This window comes from Bombina bombina, chromosome 3 (genome assembly GCF_027579735.1).
Source record: "Bombina bombina isolate aBomBom1 chromosome 3, aBomBom1.pri, whole genome shotgun sequence".
Lineage (NCBI taxonomy): Eukaryota > Metazoa > Chordata > Amphibia > Anura > Bombinatoridae > Bombina > Bombina bombina.
The window spans coordinates 808,378,813-808,399,730 of record NC_069501.1 but is presented as its reverse complement, the minus strand read 5'-3'; the positions used below and the strand labels follow the sequence as shown (position 1 = coordinate 808,399,730).

At 37.8% G+C, this 20,918-nt stretch overlaps 1 protein-coding gene across 1 annotated transcript in view; it reads right to left on the bottom strand.

The window, feature by feature from the left end:
- LOC128652530 (cohesin subunit SA-2) overlaps positions 1 to 20,918 on the bottom strand; it is an 851,571-nt gene that overhangs the window by 778,234 nt on the left and 52,419 nt on the right. The window contains exon 3 of the mRNA XM_053705464.1: positions 14,218 to 14,316. Within this exon, the coding sequence (XP_053561439.1) occupies positions 14,218 to 14,316 (99 nt within the window). The remainder of the gene's footprint in view (positions 1 to 14,217; positions 14,317 to 20,918) is intronic.

Genomic DNA, 20,918 nt, shown 5'->3' with positions numbered 1-20,918 from the left:
ATACATGGGATCGAAGAAGACAGGAGAGATTCCGAATAGTCCACTCTTCTAAACATTTCTTGGAGCCATAGCTAGATCAAACAGAAGTGCAATAAACTGGAAGTGCTGGTCCAGGAACGCAAACCTTAGGAAATGGAAATGGTCCTTGAGAATTGGTACGTGAAGGGAGCATCCTTCAGATCTATCGTGGTCATGAACTGCCCTTCTCAAACGAGAGGAAGAATGGACCTATTGTCTCCATCTTAAACGAGGGGACATTTAAAAACTTGTTTAACCACTTTAGGTCCAGAATCGGACGGAAAGTTCCCTCCTTCTTCGGGACCACGAAAAAGTTTGAACAGTATCCCAAACCTCTCACTGCATTAGGCACTGGGACAATAACTCCGAAGAGGACAGATCCCGTACTCACCCCAGAAAGGCTCTCCTCCTTTCTGGTCAGGAAGACAGGAGAGAAAGGAGGAATCTGCCCTTGGATGTCTGAAACTTGAAACCTATCTTGTAACCCTGTTCTATGACCTCCAGGACCCATGGAATTCTTTACATCCCTGACCCAAGTGACTAAAAAGAGCGACAGACTGCCCCCTACACGATCCAGAAGAGGACTGGGGACCGCCCATTCATGCCGACTTAGACTCGGTGGGCTTCTTGCTCTGCTTGGATTTATTCCCGGACTGAGCCGGCGTCCAAGAGCTCTTGTTTTGCTCTGGCCTAGCGAAGGACTGCTGACATGGGCTTTATCAGAACGAAAAGAGCGAAAATTGTCCCTTAGACTAGTTCATATTCTCTTGTGGTAGGAGGGCACCCTTGCTCCCTGTGACCGTGGAAATAATTGAGTCCAGGCCTGGACCAAACAAAATTATTCCCTAAAAGAGGAGGGAAAGAAGTCTAGTCTTAGAAGTCGTATCCGCAGACCATGACTTCAGCCAGAGCCTGATGGTCCTGAACAGAAAAAGCTGAAGCCTTATCATTCAGACGAATAATCTGCATATTAGCATCACAGATAAAAGAATTAGCAACCTCAATGCCTTAATTCTTTCCTGAAGAACGTCGAGGGGACCCTCCCCCTCGATCAAATCCGGTAAGGAGTCGCACCAATAGGTAACTGCTCCTGCAACCGCAGCAACTACCTCCACCGGTTGAAAAACAAATATCCCGTATGTTGAAACATCTTTCTTAACCGAGTTTCCATCTTTTATCCATGGGCTCCTAAAACGTAGAGCTATCCTTAAACGGGATAGTAGTACGTTTAGCAAAGGCAAAGATAGTGCCATCCCTTCTAGGGATGGAACCTCACAACTCCATAAGGAGTCCAGGACCGGGAATAATTTGTTAAAGGGAGAAGTGGGGAAAAAGGAATCCAATCCTGTCCCATTCATTCTTAATAATGCTCGCCATCTTACAGGAGCAGGGAAGGATAAGGAACCACCCTGTTCTCAAACTCTATCCAATTTTGAAATCAAAGGTTTATCAGACAATTTGGCCTCTGGAACCTCTGAATTCACCAAAAACTTCCTTTAGAAGAAAGCGCAAATTCCTAAAACTAAAGTCTGGTTCCTCCAGCCGGAGGTTTAGAGACAGCAGACTCCAACCCAGAATGTTCATACTCTGAAGTCTCAGAAAGAACTTCATCCTCGGATAACCCAATCAGTTAAATCAATAAATTATCTGATTTACTCTGGCAAGGGGTACAATATATAACGTTTTGCTTGCGCTTGGCAGGGCGAGGTAAAGCATTAAAGGCCGCAGACACCACCGTCTGAACTGCGCGGTAACGTCTGGTGAAAAAAAGCCCCCTCCAGATGGAGGCTCGGCAATGCTATGGGAAACTGCATGTGTAGAGAGAGAAGAATGTAGGGTACGCACCTCACTGGACAACAACTCTTCAGAGGTGGATGGCTCAGTGGTATCAAACATGTTTGATATTATCACATTATCAAGGCATATGGAACATAATTGATTCTATACAGATAAAAGGAGTCACACTGAGACCCCGTCTTCTTGCGTTATCATACATGTATAAAAAATGAAACAATCTTACCAGAATCTATGCTGTGGAACAGTAACACAGCCCTTCAAGTGTAACAGATAGTAGCGTCACTTCTGACATGAACTTGAGAGAAGAAATCAGGCAGCGAAACTCGTCAACGTTGATTGCTTATGGAGCTGTTAATATGAGTCGGGATGGTTGCACAGAAAGACTCTCCCTGCATCTCCGGACTCTAACTTTCATTCATGCTCTCACTGAGGCTGACAGAAATAATTAAAACTCCAGTCCCATCCTGAAGAGTACTACCCTCCATTAAAGACTACTCCGAAATCTTCTGACACTTCTCTGGCAACCTCCTGTGACGAAAGGCAAAGAATGACTGGGGTTATGAGGAAGTGGGGAATGTATTTGAGCCTTTTGCTGGGGTGTCTTTGCCTCCGCCTGGTGGCCAGGTTCAGTATTTCCCACAAGTAAAGAATGCAGCTGTGGACTCTTCCCATATTAAGAAGGGAAAAAGGCTCTATTTCTGTTTAAATGTAGTGATGGCAAAAATGCTAAAAATGCTCTGGTCTTTTAGGGAAGTTTTTGTCTGAAATGCCCAGTCCTTAAGGGGTTAAACAATAACAATTTTGGTGTAGACTGTCCCTTTAAATATTTCTCAGAAACATGTTTATGTATGAATTTCAAAAGCTATCCTTACAAAAAAAAGGCATATCAATATTTATACCTCTGCTTGGTGCTCCTAGGTACCTCTGCCTAGATCATTATGTCAAGGAGGAATATAAGGGATAGCAGCAGGGTCCATGTATCTTTTTTTTTTCTTTCTTTTTTATTATATGTAAAGAACAGTAAATACATAGAAATCAAATTACAAGAAAATCAAATTACATATCTTGCGCCACGCAGGGCCCAACCTATTGTATGGTACAGATAAACAAAAACAAGAGAAAAAAAAAACATTGTATAGATTTTATCTGAAAATCCACAGTTTAAGATGTATCAATGTAAAACAAATAACATCAAATATAAACCTATTGGGTCCTTTCTCTTTCTTATCTGCTCTTTACATACCTATTTTCCTTTTTTCCTTTATTTTCAAAAGATAACTTAATCATCATAATACAAAATAATCTTCAAAACTTAAAAATCACAAACACACAAACAACAAACAAACAAACAAAAAAAAAAATCCCCGTACTTTGGTCCTACTCCCCCTCCCCTCTATCTCTACCCCGCACTCCCCTCATGGCCGCTCAATCCAGGTATGTGGGAAAACATTTAATAGCGTCAATTCCGCAAAACTCACTGAAGTTAAAAATGGGGACAGAATCACTCTCTGAAATGCAACCGGGAAAGACAAAATAACAGGAGACCATTTCCAGAGAAACTTCTTAATTCTAATCTCAGATACATCATATAAATGATGTGATTCAAAAAGAATTTGATTTTGAAGGGTTTTAAAAATCATAGAAAGTCCAGGTACATACCTGGCTTTCCAGTTTTTAAGAATACAGAATCTTACTGCCAGAATAATTATATTAAGGCTATTTACAGTATTACTATTGAAAACATCTTTTAGCTGAAATAAAAAAATAATATCCTCGGCTGCAAGGGCAATTGTAACTTTATATGATTTATTGAACCAGTAAATAATTTTGAGCCATAGTTGTTTAACTTTAGGGCAAGACCAGAACATATGAAATATATCTGCTCTGGTATGTGCACAATATGGACATACATTAACCCCAAAGGCATAAATCTTCATTAATTTCCAGGGAGAGAGATAAAAATTATTAATCAATTTCATATGTGATTCATTCCAAGCCACCGGTACTTTACATTTGCGTATTAACTCAAAGCTCTGCTTAATTATTTCATGATCTACCGAGGGAATCAATGGTGCCCAAATTTGCAAATATTATCCTTAATTATCAGACTTTGTTTATTCAGCATAATGTCGTACATCAAAGAAATTGAGGAGTCACCTGAATTAAATTTTTGTATACCCAGCTTAATATCTGACCAGGCCACAAAAGATAGAGCATACCAATTCTGCTCTGAAATAAAGTGACGGATTTGAAAATAAGCAAATAGACTTGTTCTAGGTATTCCAAATTTACTAAAAATCTCCTCCGCATCTAATATTTGATGATTTTCATCTAGTAATTGTCTTACATAACAAAGTCCTTTATTAGCCCAATCTTTGAATGCTCTTTGATATAAACCCAGCAAAAAACTTGGATTATTTAATATAGGTAGAAACTCTGATACAGAATAATCTAGATCTAAAATTCTACAAAATCTTTGCCAGGCCTGAACTATATTCTTGAAGGACATGAGGCAACTCACATTCTGCGGTAATTTCTGCACTTGCATATGTAAAAGGGCTTTTACCGAAAACGGGGTGATTAGGAAAGATTCCAAATCTATAGATGATACTAAGCTAGATCCCGAAAGCCAATCTATTGCTATTTTAACCATAGCCGCCAAATTATACAGTTTAAGATCAGGAAGAGCAAGTCCTGCTGCCCCAGTATTTTGCATTAATTTCTTAAGAGCAATTCGAGGCTTCTTATTATTCCATATGAATTTAGAAAAAAGTGCATTAATTAATTTCAAATCTTTATATGGTATAAATAGCGGCAAGTTCTGCAACGGGTAGAGCAGACGTGGAAAAATGATAGTCTTAACAAGATTGACGCGAGCTGTTAATGGCAATGGAAATGTCATCCATAGCCGAAGGTCTTTTTCAATCTTTTCAAGTAGGGGCCCAAAATTATCTTTGTACCAAAGAGTAGGGTTTTTATGCAACACTAAACCAAGATATTTAATGGCCTCAACTCGTTTAAATGGAACCGTATGGGTTATTTTTATATTATTAAGCCACATCAATTCACTTTTTTCAAAATGTATCTTGTATCCAGAAAAAGAGCTAAACATCGTCAAGATTTGCAGTATCTCTGGTATAGCCTGTTGCGTATTAACCAGGAATAATAAGACATCATCAGCATATAATAGAGTTTTAAGATAGTGGGTACCAAACGAAACTCCTAATAGCACTTCCCTAAATCGTATAGCCAGAGGTTCTAGCGCAATATTAAAGAGCACTGGGGACAAGGGGCACCCTTGTCTGGTACCGCGTTGTAGCACAATTTTAGGAGAGACCGACCCATTAATAAGTATGTAAGATATTGGGTTGTAATATACTCTATGTATAAACCAAAGAAATTCACCATTGAATCCAAACTGCTCTAATGCCTTAAACAGATAATCCCATACAATCGAGTCAAACGCTTTAGCTGCGTCTAAAGACAAAATAGCTAAATCTTGCCAAAGTGGCTCCCTCTTACCCTTATCTACATTCCCTGCGTAATCCAAAAGGTTAATTAATTTGCGAATATTTTTTGTTGGATTTCTAGACACCATAAATCCGGATTGATCTGGATGAATAATTTGGTGCAAACAAAGAGATAATCTGGACACTATGATCGTCATTAGTATTTTATAGTCTATGTTTAAAACCGAGATAGGTCTATAAGAGGCCGGATCTTCAGAATTTTTACCTTTCTTTAGGATAAGAGAAATGTTTGCAGCCAGAAAATAAGTTGAAATTGGATTTTTTGTACAATAATAGAAGTTAAAGAGTTTTTCTAAGAAAATTAGTATATCTTCACCAATACATCTATAATAGAAGTTAAAGAGTTTTTCTAAGAAAATGAGTATATCTTCACCAAACTTTCATTCATGCTCTCACTGAGGCTGACAGAAATAATTAAAACTCCAGTCCCATCCTGAAGAGTACTACCCTCCATTAAAGACTACTCCGAAATCTTCTGACACTTCTCTGGCAACCTCCTGTGACGAAAGGCAAAGAATGACTGGGGTTATGAGGAAGTGGGGAATGTATTTGAGCCTTTTGCTGGGGTGTCTTTGCCTCCGCCTGGTGGCCAGGTTCAGTATTTCCCACAAGTAAAGAATGCAGCTGTGGACTCTTCCCATATTAAGAAGGGAAAAAGGCTCTATTTCTGTTTAAATGTAGTGATGGCAAAAATGCTAAAAATGCTCTGGTCTTTTAGGGAAGTTTTTGTCTGAAATGCCCAGTCCTTAAGGGGTTAAACAATAACAATTTTGGTGTAGACTGTCCCTTTAAATATTTCTCAGAAACATGTTTATGTATGAATTTCAAAAGCTATCCTTACAAAAAAAAGGCATATCAATATTTATACCTCTGCTTGGTGCTCCTAGGTACCTCTGCCTAGATCATTATGTCAAGGAGGAATATAAGGGATAGCAGCAGGGTCCATGTATCTTTTTTTTTTCTTTCTTTTTTATTATATGTAAAGAACAGTAAATACATAGAAATCAAATTACAAGAAAATCAAATTACATATCTTGCGCCACGCAGGGCCCAACCTATTGTATGGTACAGATAAACAAAAACAAGAGAAAAAAAAAACATTGTATAGATTTTATCTGAAAATCCACAGTTTAAGATGTATCAATGTAAAACAAATAACATCAAATATAAACCTATTGGGTCCTTTCTCTTTCTTATCTGCTCTTTACATACCTATTTTCCTTTTTTCCTTTATTTTCAAAAGATAACTTAATCATCATAATACAAAATAATCTTCAAAACTTAAAAATCACAAACACACAAACAACAAACAAACAAACAAAAAAAAAAATCCCCGTACTTTGGTCCTACTCCCCCTCCCCTCTATCTCTACCCCGCACTCCCCTCATGGCCGCTCAATCCAGGTATGTGGGAAAACATTTAATAGCGTCAATTCCGCAAAACTCACTGAAGTTAAAAATGGGGACAGAATCACTCTCTGAAATGCAACCGGGAAAGACAAAATAACAGGAGACCATTTCCAGAGAAACTTCTTAATTCTAATCTCAGATACATCATATAAATGATGTGATTCAAAAAGAATTTGATTTTGAAGGGTTTTAAAAATCATAGAAAGTCCAGGTACATACCTGGCTTTCCAGTTTTTAAGAATACAGAATCTTACTGCCAGAATAATTATATTAAGGCTATTTACAGTATTACTATTGAAAACATCTTTTAGCTGAAATAAAAAAATAATATCCTCGGCTGCAAGGGCAATTGTAACTTTATATGATTTATTGAACCAGTAAATAATTTTGAGCCATAGTTGTTTAACTTTAGGGCAAGACCAGAACATATGAAATATATCTGCTCTGGTATGTGCACAATATGGACATACATTAACCCCAAAGGCATAAATCTTCATTAATTTCCAGGGAGAGAGATAAAAATTATTAATCAATTTCATATGTGATTCATTCCAAGCCACCGGTACTTTACATTTGCGTATTAACTCAAAGCTCTGCTTAATTATTTCATGATCTACCGAGGGAATCAATGGTGCCCAAATTTGCAAATATTATCCTTAATTATCAGACTTTGTTTATTCAGCATAATGTCGTACATCAAAGAAATTGAGGAGTCACCTGAATTAAATTTTTGTATACCCAGCTTAATATCTGACCAGGCCACAAAAGATAGAGCATACCAATTCTGCTCTGAAATAAAGTGACGGATTTGAAAATAAGCAAATAGACTTGTTCTAGGTATTCCAAATTTACTAAAAATCTCCTCCGCATCTAATATTTGATGATTTTCATCTAGTAATTGTCTTACATAACAAAGTCCTTTATTAGCCCAATCTTTGAATGCTCTTTGATATAAACCCAGCAAAAAACTTGGATTATTTAATATAGGTAGAAACTCTGATACAGAATAATCTAGATCTAAAATTCTACAAAATCTTTGCCAGGCCTGAACTATATTCTTGAAGGACATGAGGCAACTCACATTCTGCGGTAATTTCTGCACTTGCATATGTAAAAGGGCTTTTACCGAAAACGGGGTGATTAGGAAAGATTCCAAATCTATAGATGATACTAAGCTAGATCCCGAAAGCCAATCTATTGCTATTTTAACCATAGCCGCCAAATTATACAGTTTAAGATCAGGAATGGCAAGTCCTGCTGCCCCAGTATTTTGCATTAATTTCTTAAGAGCAATTCGAGGCTTCTTATTATTCCATATGAATTTAGAAAAAAGTGCATTAATTAATTTCAAATCTTTATATGGTATAAATAGCGGCAAGTTCTGCAACGGGTAGAGCAGACGTGGAAAAATGATAGTCTTAACAAGATTGACGCGAGCTGTTAATGGCAATGGAAATGTCATCCATAGCCGAAGGTCTTTTTCAATCTTTTCAAGTAGGGGCCCAAAATTATCTTTGTACCAAAGAGTAGGGTTTTTATGCAACACTAAACCAAGATATTTAATGGCCTCAACTCGTTTAAATGGAACCGTATGGGTTATTTTTATATTATTAAGCCACATCAATTCACTTTTTTCAAAATGTATCTTGTATCCAGAAAAAGAGCTAAACATCGTCAAGATTTGCAGTATCTCTGGTATAGCCTGTTGCGTATTAACCAGGAATAATAAGACATCATCAGCATATAATAGAGTTTTAAGATAGTGGGTACCAAACGAAACTCCTAATAGCACTTCCCTAAATCGTATAGCCAGAGGTTCTAGCGCAATATTAAAGAGCACTGGGGACAAGGGGCACCCTTGTCTGGTACCGCGTTGTAGCACAATTACTATACTCAATATACTCTATGTATAAACCAAAGAAATTCACCATTGAATCCAAACTGCTCTAATGCCTTAAACAGATAATCCCATACAATCGAGTCAAACGCTTTAGCTGCGTCTAAAGACAAAATAGCTAAATCTTGCCAAAGTGGCTCCCTCTTACCCTTATCTACATTCCCTGCGTAATCCAAAAGGTTAATTAATTTGCGAATATTTTTTGTTGGATTTCTAGACACCATAAATCCGGATTGATCTGGATGAATAATTTGGTGCAAACAAAGAGATAATCTGGACACTATGATCGTCATTAGTATTTTATAGTCTATGTTTAAAACCGAGATAGGTCTATAAGAGGCCGGATCTTCAGAATTTTTACCTTTCTTTAGGATAAGAGAAATGTTTGCAGCCAGAAAATAAGTTGAAATTGGATTTTTTGTACAATAATAGAAGTTAAAGAGTTTTTCTAAGAAAATGAGTATATCTTCACCAATACATCTATAATATTCAGCGGGGAAACCGTCTGGGCCTGCAGCTTTGTTTAACTTTAAATTATCTATAGCGCTTCTGATTTCTTCTATAGAAATCGGCACATTAATTTCGTTTAGATCCTCAAAAGATATTTTAGGTACTACTACTGTATTCCAAAAAAGATCTTGATTCACATTATCAGTTTCTATCGCTGAATACAGCTGTTGGTAATAGTTAAAAAAAGTTTCTAAAATCTCTTTGGATTCTGTTGATCTACCTTTAGTTGTTCGAATAGCAAGAATAAGATTTTTTCTTTTTCTAGTTTTGGTAAGTCTGGCCAGATATTTAGCTGAGCAACCATATAAACCTCTAAAATGGAGATTTATTTTTGCTTCCTCTTCTATTGATTTATACGCCTCCCATAAAATTTCCGGTTTGTTAAGATACTCTATATTCTCCATATAATATCGCTGCCAGGATCCTTTCAAATAACTAACAAATTTAGCATTGGTATAGAGGTAGCGAGGGAAGACAAAACCAGGTATTTTTACCCTTTCCTTATTACCTATTGGGAAGAATAGTGAAATAATTGCATGATCTGAAATTATAATATCTCCCACCTCTACCTCTAATTCCCAAACAGATAATATTTCAGAGATTAAAAAAAAATCTATTCTAGAAAATGTACCGTGAGCCATAGACTCACATGAAAATACTAATTTATCTGGATTTTTTAATCGCCATATATCTACTAATTTTAGCTGGGTACAAAATTGTTTTAAAAATTTTGCATTTCTTTCCTGGGCCGATCTATTCTTATCAGAGAATCTGTCCAATACTGGACAAAGGGTTGCGTTGAAATCTCCTCCTAATATTAGATTTCCAGTGGAAAAAGGGAATAATTTGATTTTTATTTTTTCCCAAAAATCCCTGGAGAATTTATTTGGGGCATAAATATTACATATCACTAATTTTATATTTTTTAGCTGGATTTGTAACAAAATATATCTGGCGGCCGGGTCTATTTCTAACTTAACAATCTTATAATCTAGATCTTTATGTAGTAAAATAGCTAACCCACATTTTCTACTGGGCCCTGAGGTAGAAATTACTTTGCCCACCCATTTAATCTTCAATTTTGCTGCTTCAAACTCCTTAAGGTGGGTCTCCTGCAACAAGGCTATATCTGGTTTATGTGACGCTAGGGTTTTAATGACAAGTTTGCGCTTAATGGGGGAGGTTATCCCCCCCCACATTCCACGATAATATTTTAATTCCCTCATCCATCTAATATCATGCGGGGTATAAATCAAGGATTATCGGCCTAGAGACAATATAAAATATACAGTATAAAGGAGAGGCCTTCCATATTTGACACCCTAGGTAGGGAAGGGAGGTGAGAGCGGGCCAAACGGGGAGAAAAGAAAAAAAATAAAAAAAAATAAGAAAAAACCCTCAAACACACACAGCCGATCAAAATAAAAACAGAGAAAACAAATTGCTATACTATCTACTGAGGACAACATATCGTCCTGCTGCATGTAGATTCAACAAGGGGTCAACTTTCTTCCTGTCTATCCTATTCAGCTAGACCATATCACTTCTCGAGAGTCTCTATATATTTCTTTACCTCCGTGACCTCTTCAAAGGAACACCTGGCACCTTCAGCATCAACTATAATACGTGCAGGATACACCATACGTGCTTTTAATCCTCTATTTATTAGTTGTGTGCAAAAGGGAGCCATCGCTCTCCTCTTAGAAGAGGTCTCAGAGGAAAAGTCCTGGAATAATAATACTCTGCTGTTTGCAAAAAGAGGGGGCTCAGATGTTTTAAAACGCCTCATCAATTCCACTTTATCTTGATACTTTAAGAGTTTAAACAGACAAACTCTATTTTTCAATGCTCCATCTGGCAATGTTTTTCTCTGACCTAATCTGTGCGCCCGTTCAATCGAAAGTGGTAACATATGTGAAGGCATCCCTACTGCTAAGGGTAATGTAGTGGAGGTAAATTTTAATAGATATTCGTACTCTACTAGTTCCGGGAGACCAACTATTCTAATATTGTTACACCTGGAGCGATCCTCCAGATCCTCCAGGCGCAACTGCATGTTTTTAATTTTAGATTCCTGTTTCTGTGACATCTCAGAAAGTATATGTGTCTGGTCTTCTATATCTGAAATTCTTGTCTCTGCCTCAGTTAATCTAACTGAAAACTGTCTTACCTCCGCTGATAGAGAGGAGATTTCAGAGGAAATAGTCCCTAGTTCTTTTTTAATAAGTTCAAATTGGGGGGAGAAAATGTCTGAGATTTTAGATATTAATTCCTGTGTACCTAAAGTGGTTTTGCTAGGCTCCATTGAGCAGTCTAAACTAGTATCGGTTACTTTAATGTTTTTTTTGTCCTTTACTTTCGCCGGCATTATGAACTCAATTTCACCTGAGTGATATACTTTTCCATAAAAATGTGAAAATTCAAACACTACTACGCTGGCCTGTCTAGGCCTGACTGAACTACCAGTGAAATTAAACAAATATATACAATCCGTGTGCAATCTAATCTTGTCCCCTTCCCTGTTGCTACCCAGGAATGGTGCAGATAAAAACGTGAAAAAAAAAAAAAAAAAAAAGTGAAACAACAAAAAGAGCCAGCAAATGAGACTTCACACACCTAACTAGTTAGATAGCAATTCTACACATCTTCTCGTTCCCTAATCTCCCCTTCCTCCCTATACAAAATAAACGATTAAATATGTCCCACAAGAAAAAAATAGAGCACTTAGCCTAATACCTCTTTGCAGAGAAAATTCTCTAGAACAATCATAGTTTCTTACAAAATTACTACACACACAATATATACAATATACTCATAGTAATTAACTGGTCATTATCAAAACAATTCTGGTTTCTTATTTTTATATTATATATGTCAGAAAATTATATCAGCTATCTATATACTCTCATAGCCTCAGATTATATTAAGTAGCTATAATTGCGTTCATCTGCACATAGCCTCTAGAGAATAAACAGATAAAAAAGGAAGAAAAAAAAAAAATAACAGAATAATTTGCTTAACCTTTGAAACAACCTGTAGTTATATAAACAAAGTTACAACAAATAAAATGACTAATCCATGCATATATGAAAAAAAAAAAAAAAAAAGAAAAATATTAGAACAAAAGAGAGCACAAAAATCTGTAAATAAGAAAAAAGTTCTTGGATTCAAATTCGTTACTGCCTTATCTGAAACAGAGAACAAACTCGTCTTAGGCCTTCTGAGATGAAACTATAGCAACTTTTTAACATGCTCTTTCAGCTATAACGAGCGGCCGTATAATCAGCATAGTTCTTTTGTATTAGCCTTATGAGTCAATAGTTCATTAAATTCCTAGCAAGCAGTAACAAGATATAATCTGGCTTCTTTCAGGGTATGCTTCTTTTAGCCAAAATTCCGGGCAACTCCACCACTACAGCAGTTAACCTCTATAGGCTGTATAGTCCCCTTTAACTAAATGGAGCTCCGTAAAAGCTTGAGTAGAACAGTACCTTTACAGCCAATACCCGCAGATCTTTTTTGTCGACCCGCTTATTCAATGCAGTAGTCAGCAAAGCAGTAGGACTCTTACGTGTCTGGAGTCGGTGATATGATGTCCTGCTGTGTATTGGCGCCTCTCCACACACCTCCGGCTCTCATTGGTTGTCTCTGTGGGCTTGTCTTTATCCTACTCCCTGATTGGAAGAGGGAGTCTAGCAAGATCCAACTGTTACGATCACTTCCACAGATCGAGAGAACTGCCCTCACCGGGACGAAGAGCTGAAACGAGAGCCAAGCCCGAGGGGATACAGCAATCCCACAGCGGGCCGGGACTCACTCGTACCACAGAAGTGCTGGAAACAGGTTTTTTTCTTTCTTGTCTCTTTGCGCACTGTCTTGCGGTGTTTACAGGGTATGATACCCGATGGACAGCTGTGTCTCGTTAACAGGTTTTGGCTTCGCTGATAGCTGACAAACGAGACAGTCAATATGTTTATAGCATCTACCCCTGCTGGAGTATTAACATAACAGGTTCTGGTATAGCAACGTTGCGGCTCTGTCCTACGAGCCGATTCAACACTGGCGAATAATTCTGCAAACGGGCCCCGTTGTCATGGCCCTTCTCTCTAGGGTGAAACCGCACCAACAACGAGAGAATATACTGCAGGTGGGAATGACTGAACAGGCTGTATGTGCAGGGTCCATGTATCTAATTCAGGTCTAATTTTGGCATGTAACTGGTATAAGTGGGCTGTAGTAGCCATGCGTCTGACATAATGTCATAAAAGTAGGCATCAGTTTTAAGAGTTATTTCAAACAACCTTTTATATAAAAAAACAGCAATAGGGAAAATATATTAAAGCAAATAAAGAAAAATGGACATATACAAAAAAGTTTACTAATGGCTACATACATTTTTTTAAGGTGATTAAACCCCCTGGGTTTCTTATATATTAGGGATTAACAAACCTGTTCCACATTACCACAGATATAATTATGTTCAGGGCATTTTATTACCCCACCACCACCACCACATGAATCAATTCTGCAGATGCCGATGTTAGTACTGGGAATTATGCATTACATGAACATAAAAGAACACTAATTAAAAGGGCATTACAGCATTCTATTAATGCACTTTTGATTGAACACTTTTCCTTTTATCCCTGCATAGTTAAAATCAATTCTGAACCAGCAATGACCTTTGCTTTGGGGAGCCATGTACTGTCAGGCATGAGGGTTTGATAGGGTGCAATGTACATCCTGTATTTAGTTAATGAAGTGTTTATGGTACCAGGAAGTGTAATATATAGTTTTATTCTTTATAGAGAACACATTCAATGTCGGGACAGGGGTTTGTCATACAGGGGGCAGGGCATATAAGGACGGGAATAAGGTGCTGGGCTGAGGGGCCCCAGAAATTTATCTTGCCCAGGGTCCTACAAAGAATTGATTTCTAATAATGGAACACATTTTATAGAATGCTAATGAATACATAGTTGTAAAATCTGGCAAAGAGCATCAAAATAAATTCTTAAAGATAAAATATTTAGGATGACCACTAATAATGTTTTACCTTAAACCGGGTTGTAAAGAGATCCATTTTGGAAACAAAATCCTTTTTGTCATAGAGTCCTTGAAGAGCTATGAGACTTTTAAGACGTACCTCGGGGACCTAAAAGACAGGGTGAGAAACCATTCTGTAATACATGAAAAAGATAGATAGATAGATAGATATCCTCTATTTCCAAACATAGAAGGTGGGAATGGTATTTCAAATGATGGGTCACATGCTGCATATGGTCCAGGTGATTACTAAAGATATGTTCAAACCCCTGGCTTGCTGTTGCCGTCAGGGGTCAGCTTCTTCCCTTCTTAACCCTTCACATACTTAACCCCTTGACATTCAGACATCCCTTATTTTCTTTGCCAGAGAGTACTGTGAAAATATATTGGCTTTTAAGAAAAGCTCAATTATATATATATATATATATATATATACATATATGTGTGTGTGTGTGTGTGTGGGTGGGTGTTTGTGTGTGTATGTGTATATATATATATATATATTTATTTTTATATATATATATATATATATATATATATATATATATTTATATATATATATATCATATATATATAAAATTAATATACCGGTGTAGTGTAAAAAAAAAGAACAGCACAAATATAATTTATGGTATCCTGTAGATGAAGATGATTCACTAACATTAAAAGAGTAAAATGTGTGGCTCATCATTTTTCAGGATAGTTGTAAGAATATGAACAGATCTGTTGATCTTTATTTTACTTTAAAGCCAAAATTCAAGTAAAGTACTTCAAATGCTTATAACTTTTGAACTGATGAAAGTAGTTGACCGAAATATGGAAAACTGTGTTTTGTAAATTTGAAGGTAATAAGCTGAGTTTTTCTAAAATGTTTTTAATATGTGAAAAATCATGTTTTTTAATAGTGCCAAGACTATGCTACAGCGGAACCTCAGTGATCATGGCAGACAGCTGGATCTTTTGGTTAAATTATCCCTAGCTTAGTATGAAAGAAATGTTTACTCCAGACATATTTAATACTGTAAGAGGACATAAAACAGAATTTATACTTACCGATAAATTCCTTTCTTTCGGGATGAGGAGAGTCCATAGGTGTCCATAACATGTGGCAAATTTTTCCTGCCACTAGTAGGAGGTCAAGAACCCTTACAAGAGCTTTAATCCCTCCTACCTCCTCTCCCCACTCAGTTTACATATAGTTGAGCAAAGGAGAGAGATAGAAAAGGTAGGAAAGACAGAAAACAGGGTTAAGAGGTGAAAATAAGAACTATCACCCATCTAGTAAAAATGCGGGCAGATCCTAAGAACTCTCCTCATCCCGAAAGAAAGAAATTTATCAGTAAGTACAAAGTCTGTTTTCTTTCGTAAGATGAGTATAGTCCATAGGTGTAAAAAACATGTGGAATACAATACCGAAGCTGAGAAACCATGTTAAGGACGGGTGGGACAAAATAATGGCAGTTCATATTTGCCGGATACTGCGGCCTGAAGGACTTTCCTGCCAAAAGCAGCTTCGGCAGAAGCTTAAATATCAAAATGGTAAAATTAAGAAATGGTATGAAGAGAAAATAAAGTTGCCGCCTTGCAAATCTGTTCCAAGGAGGCGTCATTTTTTAAGGCACGTGAAGTAGATATATATCTAGTAGAATGAACAGTTACTCTTTTTGGAGGTGGTTTTTCCGAAACCAGGTAAGCCTTACAAATAGTCTGTTTTAGCCATAATGCCAAGGACACTGCTGTAGACTTTGATGCTTTCTGGGACCTGAAAAGAAAGTGTACAAACTAGCTAGAAGCCTGTCAAAAGTCTTAAGTAGCCTTAAGATAGAGTTTTAAGGGTCTAACTACATTCAACTTGTGAAGTAGGCATTTCTTAGGGTTAGACGGATATAAGCACAGTGAAGGAACAATTTCCTGATTAATATTTTTTGAAAAAACTAACTTCGGTAGAAATTAATATTTAGTCTGAAGGACCCCTTTATCTTGATAAAAAATTGAGAGGGCTTGATCAGAAGACAGGTCAAAAATGGCTAGAAGAGAACCTTCCATGACAATAACTTTAGGTCCAAGGAGTGCATAGGTTCAAAGGCAGGACCTTGCAGAACAGAAAGAACCAGATTCCAAGTAGGAGAAATGGGTCTAATAGCATGGCAAATTCTCACCAAGGCATGGACAAAAGTTTTAACATCAGGTAATTTGGACAGTTTTTGTGAAACAAAACGGATAAAGACAAAATCTGACCCTTTAAAGAACTAGCTGATAAGACCTTATCTAGCCCATCTTGAAGGAACTGAAAACTTCTAGAAGAACACCAAAGAAAGTAAGCTTTCCAAATCTTAATTAAAAAATTAATGATACATTTTCTGCGTGACAGATTTTCTATCTTGCAGTAAAGTAGAGATAACAGAATCTGAGAAATCTCTGTTTTTGAGAACTATTAGTTCAGCCCCCACGCCATCAAATTCAGAGATTTAAGATCCAGTTGATACAAGGGTCCTTGACACAGTAGATGTTTCCTTAGGGGTAAAGCCCATGAAGGAAGAGATGACAGCTGTATTAGGTCCGCATAACAAGTTCTGCGGGGCCACAGAAGACAATACCTGTTTAATTCCTGCAATTACTCCTGGAAGAAGAACAAACGGAAGAAATAGATGGGCCAGACAAAAGTTCCAAGGGCAGACTAGGGGATCTATCATGTGAGCTCTTGGATCACTTGACCTGGTGCAATGAACCGGAAGTTTGCGGTTCAATTTGGACGCCATGAGATCTCACATTCTGTCTTGGGCAGAGGAAAACCACTGCACCCTATTGCTCATTAACATTTCGTAACTGATAAATTGGGAAGCAGATTACCTAATTGAACACGTCCTGATAAAGAGACCATTCCCCTGGCTGGACGGACTGACAACTTAGATAATTCTGCTTCCCAATTGATCAGTTACGGAATGTTAATGAGCAATAGGGTGCAGTGGTTTTCCTCTGCCCAAGACAGAATGTGAGATACCTCTTGCATAGCTAAGGGACTTTGCGTCATGACTAATGTACACCACAGATATTACGTTGTCTGACTGGAACAAATTAATTTCTCCTGTTTGGGAAGGGGACAAGATTGAAGGGCCCAAAGAATCACACAAAGTCCTAGGATGTTTATAGGTAACCTCGCCTCCAGAGTGGATCATACTTCCTGTGCCCTTCGAGACTCCCAAACAGTGCACCAACCCATCAGACGCATCCTTAGTGACTACGGTCCAGATAGGTTAAAGAAAAGAACCTCCAAGGGTCAAATAGGGACTTTTCCTCTACCATCAGAGAGATTGTTTAACTGAAGAAATTAGCTCTATCTGCTGTTCCAGATGGAAACAATCCTTTGACCACTGTTGAAGGATGGACAATTGTAGAGGACGGAGAGAAAAGCGAGCAAAAACAGACATGGGCACAAATTGTCTGACAGGATTATCGCTTATGAATTGGAGATATGGGACACAATTAGTACCTCACTGGTTAAATTTGGTCCACTGGAACAGTTTTGTATAATAAACAGGGACAATGAACTGCAGAAAGTTCTTGGGCTGCAGTATGTTCCCTAGGGGTCCCTTCTAATGGGTCAGTCAAATCAACTGGAAGTACAGACATGACTGCAAAATAATAAGCAAGACTGTAGGTTGTTGGAAATAAAGATATATTCAAAACTTTATAGTATCAGTGTATTTGCACAAAATACAACAAACAGCCTAAAATAAAAACCTCAGATCCCCAGAAGACAGAGAAAAAGGTAAAACAATTTACCTCAGAATTTTTTTTTCTATTACCCACCCCCTCAGCAGCTCCTATAAGGATACTCACCCACCTCCTGGGCATATAAATGGTTAAAACTGGACCCAGATAGCTTGTAAGGTCTGGAGACAGACTCAGAGTAAATTTTCAACCACTTGGAGATCCAGTGAAGGAGAGAGAAAGGGTGCCAAAGGCGAGTGGAGCCTAAGGGGCATATTTATCAAGCTCCGAAAGGAGCTTGATGCCCCGGCAGTTATGAAGCAGTGGTCACAAAGGCCGCTGCTCCATAACCTCTGAGCAGGCGGACAGACATCGCCGGAAATCAACCCGATCGAGTACGATTGGGTTGATTGACGCCCCCCTGCTGGCGGCCTATTGGCCGCGAGTCTGCAGGGGGTGGCATTGCACCTGCAGCTCTTGTGAGCTGCTGGTGCAATGCTGAATTCGGCAAGCGTATTGCTCGCCGTATTCAGCGAGGTCTGGCGGACCTGATCCGCAGTGTCGGATTAGGTCCGCCAGACCTTGATAAATATGGGCCAATGTCTGGAACGATGTGTAGGCTAAGGCCTGTGAGAAAAAACAATAAAACACACCATAAACATATTTTATTAAATACACCCCTTTGATCCTCCTTGTGTCCCCAACCCTAAAGACATCCATCATGAGCTGAACCAGTTACTGCATAAGGCAATTTGTGGTTTTCTAAAAGAAACGGTGTAGCTTTTTTGTTTTGTGAGGAAAAATAGTAAACTCAGGACTAAAATAGACGGAGGGCTGCTAAGGGGTAATAAGGCATTAAAAATAGTGAGTTTGACACTGAATTCCATCATTAATGGTGTTAAACTCATAAGTAAAGCACTATGTGTAAAGGCTGGGAACCCCCAACTATGTAGTACCTTTAAAAACTTAAATTATGCTTACCTGATATATTTATTTTCTTCAGATGGAAAGAGTCCACAGCTGCATTCATTACTTTTGGGAATTAAGAACCTGGCCACCAGGAGGAGGCAAAGACACCCCAGCCAAAGGCTTAAATACTCCTCCCACTTCCCTCGTCCCCCAGTCATTCTGCAGAGGAACAAGGAACAGTAGAAGAAATATCAGGGTGAAAAGGTGCTAGAAGAACAAAAATAACAGACGCCCCACAGAAAAAATACGGGCGGGGAGCTGTGGACTCTTTCCATTTGAAGAAAAGAAAATTATCAGGTAAGCATAATTTAAGTTTTTCTTCATAAATGGAAAGAGTCCACAGCTGTATTCATTACTTTTGGGAAAACAATTCCCAAGCTATAGAGGACAGTCCCCCTTAAGGGACTTAAGCAGGGCCGGCTCAACCATGGGACCAAGTGGGTCCAAGGGACCCAGGCAGCACTTGACAAGGGGCAGCACTTCTGTGACTTAGTCAGTCACTGTCAGACCCAGACTATTATGCAGAAAGACACAGAATCGGTAAGGGGTGACATTAAAAGGTGGGACAAGTACACCTCTGCCCTAACGTCCTTCCCACTTATTGCACAATTGTGCATAAAAATTGGTTGCATGCAGGTAGGCAGGCTTAGTAAGGACAGCGGCCAGGCTAGTAGATTGATATGCTAATAATTAATGTTACTACTGGGGGGGGGCATCATTGCATTCTGGGACCCAGGTAGCACCATTTCTTGAGCCGGCCCTGGACTCAAGGCGCTGTTCATTTTATCAACCTCGAAAGGAAGAAAGTCTGAGTGGACCTCGTCGGTCTACTCAGCTAGCATAAGGAACTCCAGAAAAAAAACCTAAAAAGGGCACAACGAATCCTAAATAAAAACACACTAACATTATTCCCACTTTTGCAGTTCCCACCAACTGTTTCTCACCCTCCTACACATTTAGATTGTAAGTTACCACGGGAACAGGGCTCCCAATTTCCCCTGCATTTGTTTGTTAAATTTTGTCTGGTGTCTCATATTGTACTGTCCTTTTATCTTTGTTACCCATGCAGTGCAGAATCTGTTGGCGCTTTATAAATAAAGAATAATAATAATAAATTATATACCTGTGAGTCCCATTGCACACTTTCTAGAATTGATTTGTTTTTAATTTTGGATACTTTGTTTAAGCTTGAAACGAAAAAATATATATATGATATAGTAATATCAGACCATGCTATTATCGCTCTTGAGGTTCACCTGAATATCGCATATCTGGAACATAATTTAAACTTTTCTTTCCTGAAATATCTTATTAATAACCTATGATTTAAAATTGTGTTAAAACTATGGAGAGATTTTTTGTTTTTTACAATAGGAATTAATATAATAAAGTTGAGATTTTTTGGGAAGCTGCTAAAGACTCTTTATAAGGTGAAATAAAAGCATATTCAATAAGATGGTGGCAAAAGATCAAAGCTTGAGAAATAAAGCTTTCAAACCAAGTTAAAAACATGTTTGAAATGTATATCCAAAACCTTGGGAAAGCTACTTGGAAGAAATATAATACGGCTAGAACGGAAAGAGAGCTTTTTTTAAAACATAAGACTATCCAGGAAGATTTGCTTTTTTAATAGCTATCAAGGTAAATCTGCAAAATACTTGGGTAGACAAGCTAAAAATAGGAAGCAAAATAGCATAAGTATGGCAATTAGGATGGGAGGTAACAGATATACCAATCCACATGATATTAGACAGGCTTTTTTTTCAATTATTTTCAGGCAATTTATACAACTAAGGGTATAGATCTAGTGATAGGTGTAACAAAATTGTTACACCTAAAATATCTGCAGTAGAATTGCAGCTTTTAAAAAAGCTCATATCTCAAGAGGAAGTTACCTTAGCGATAGACAAAATGCTAGTTTCAATAAAGTTGTGGGGCCAGATCAAGTACCAGCAGAATTTTACAAACTACTGTGGGATAAGATTAATATCACTTTAACTAAGTTATTTTATCAATACTTTTATGAAAATA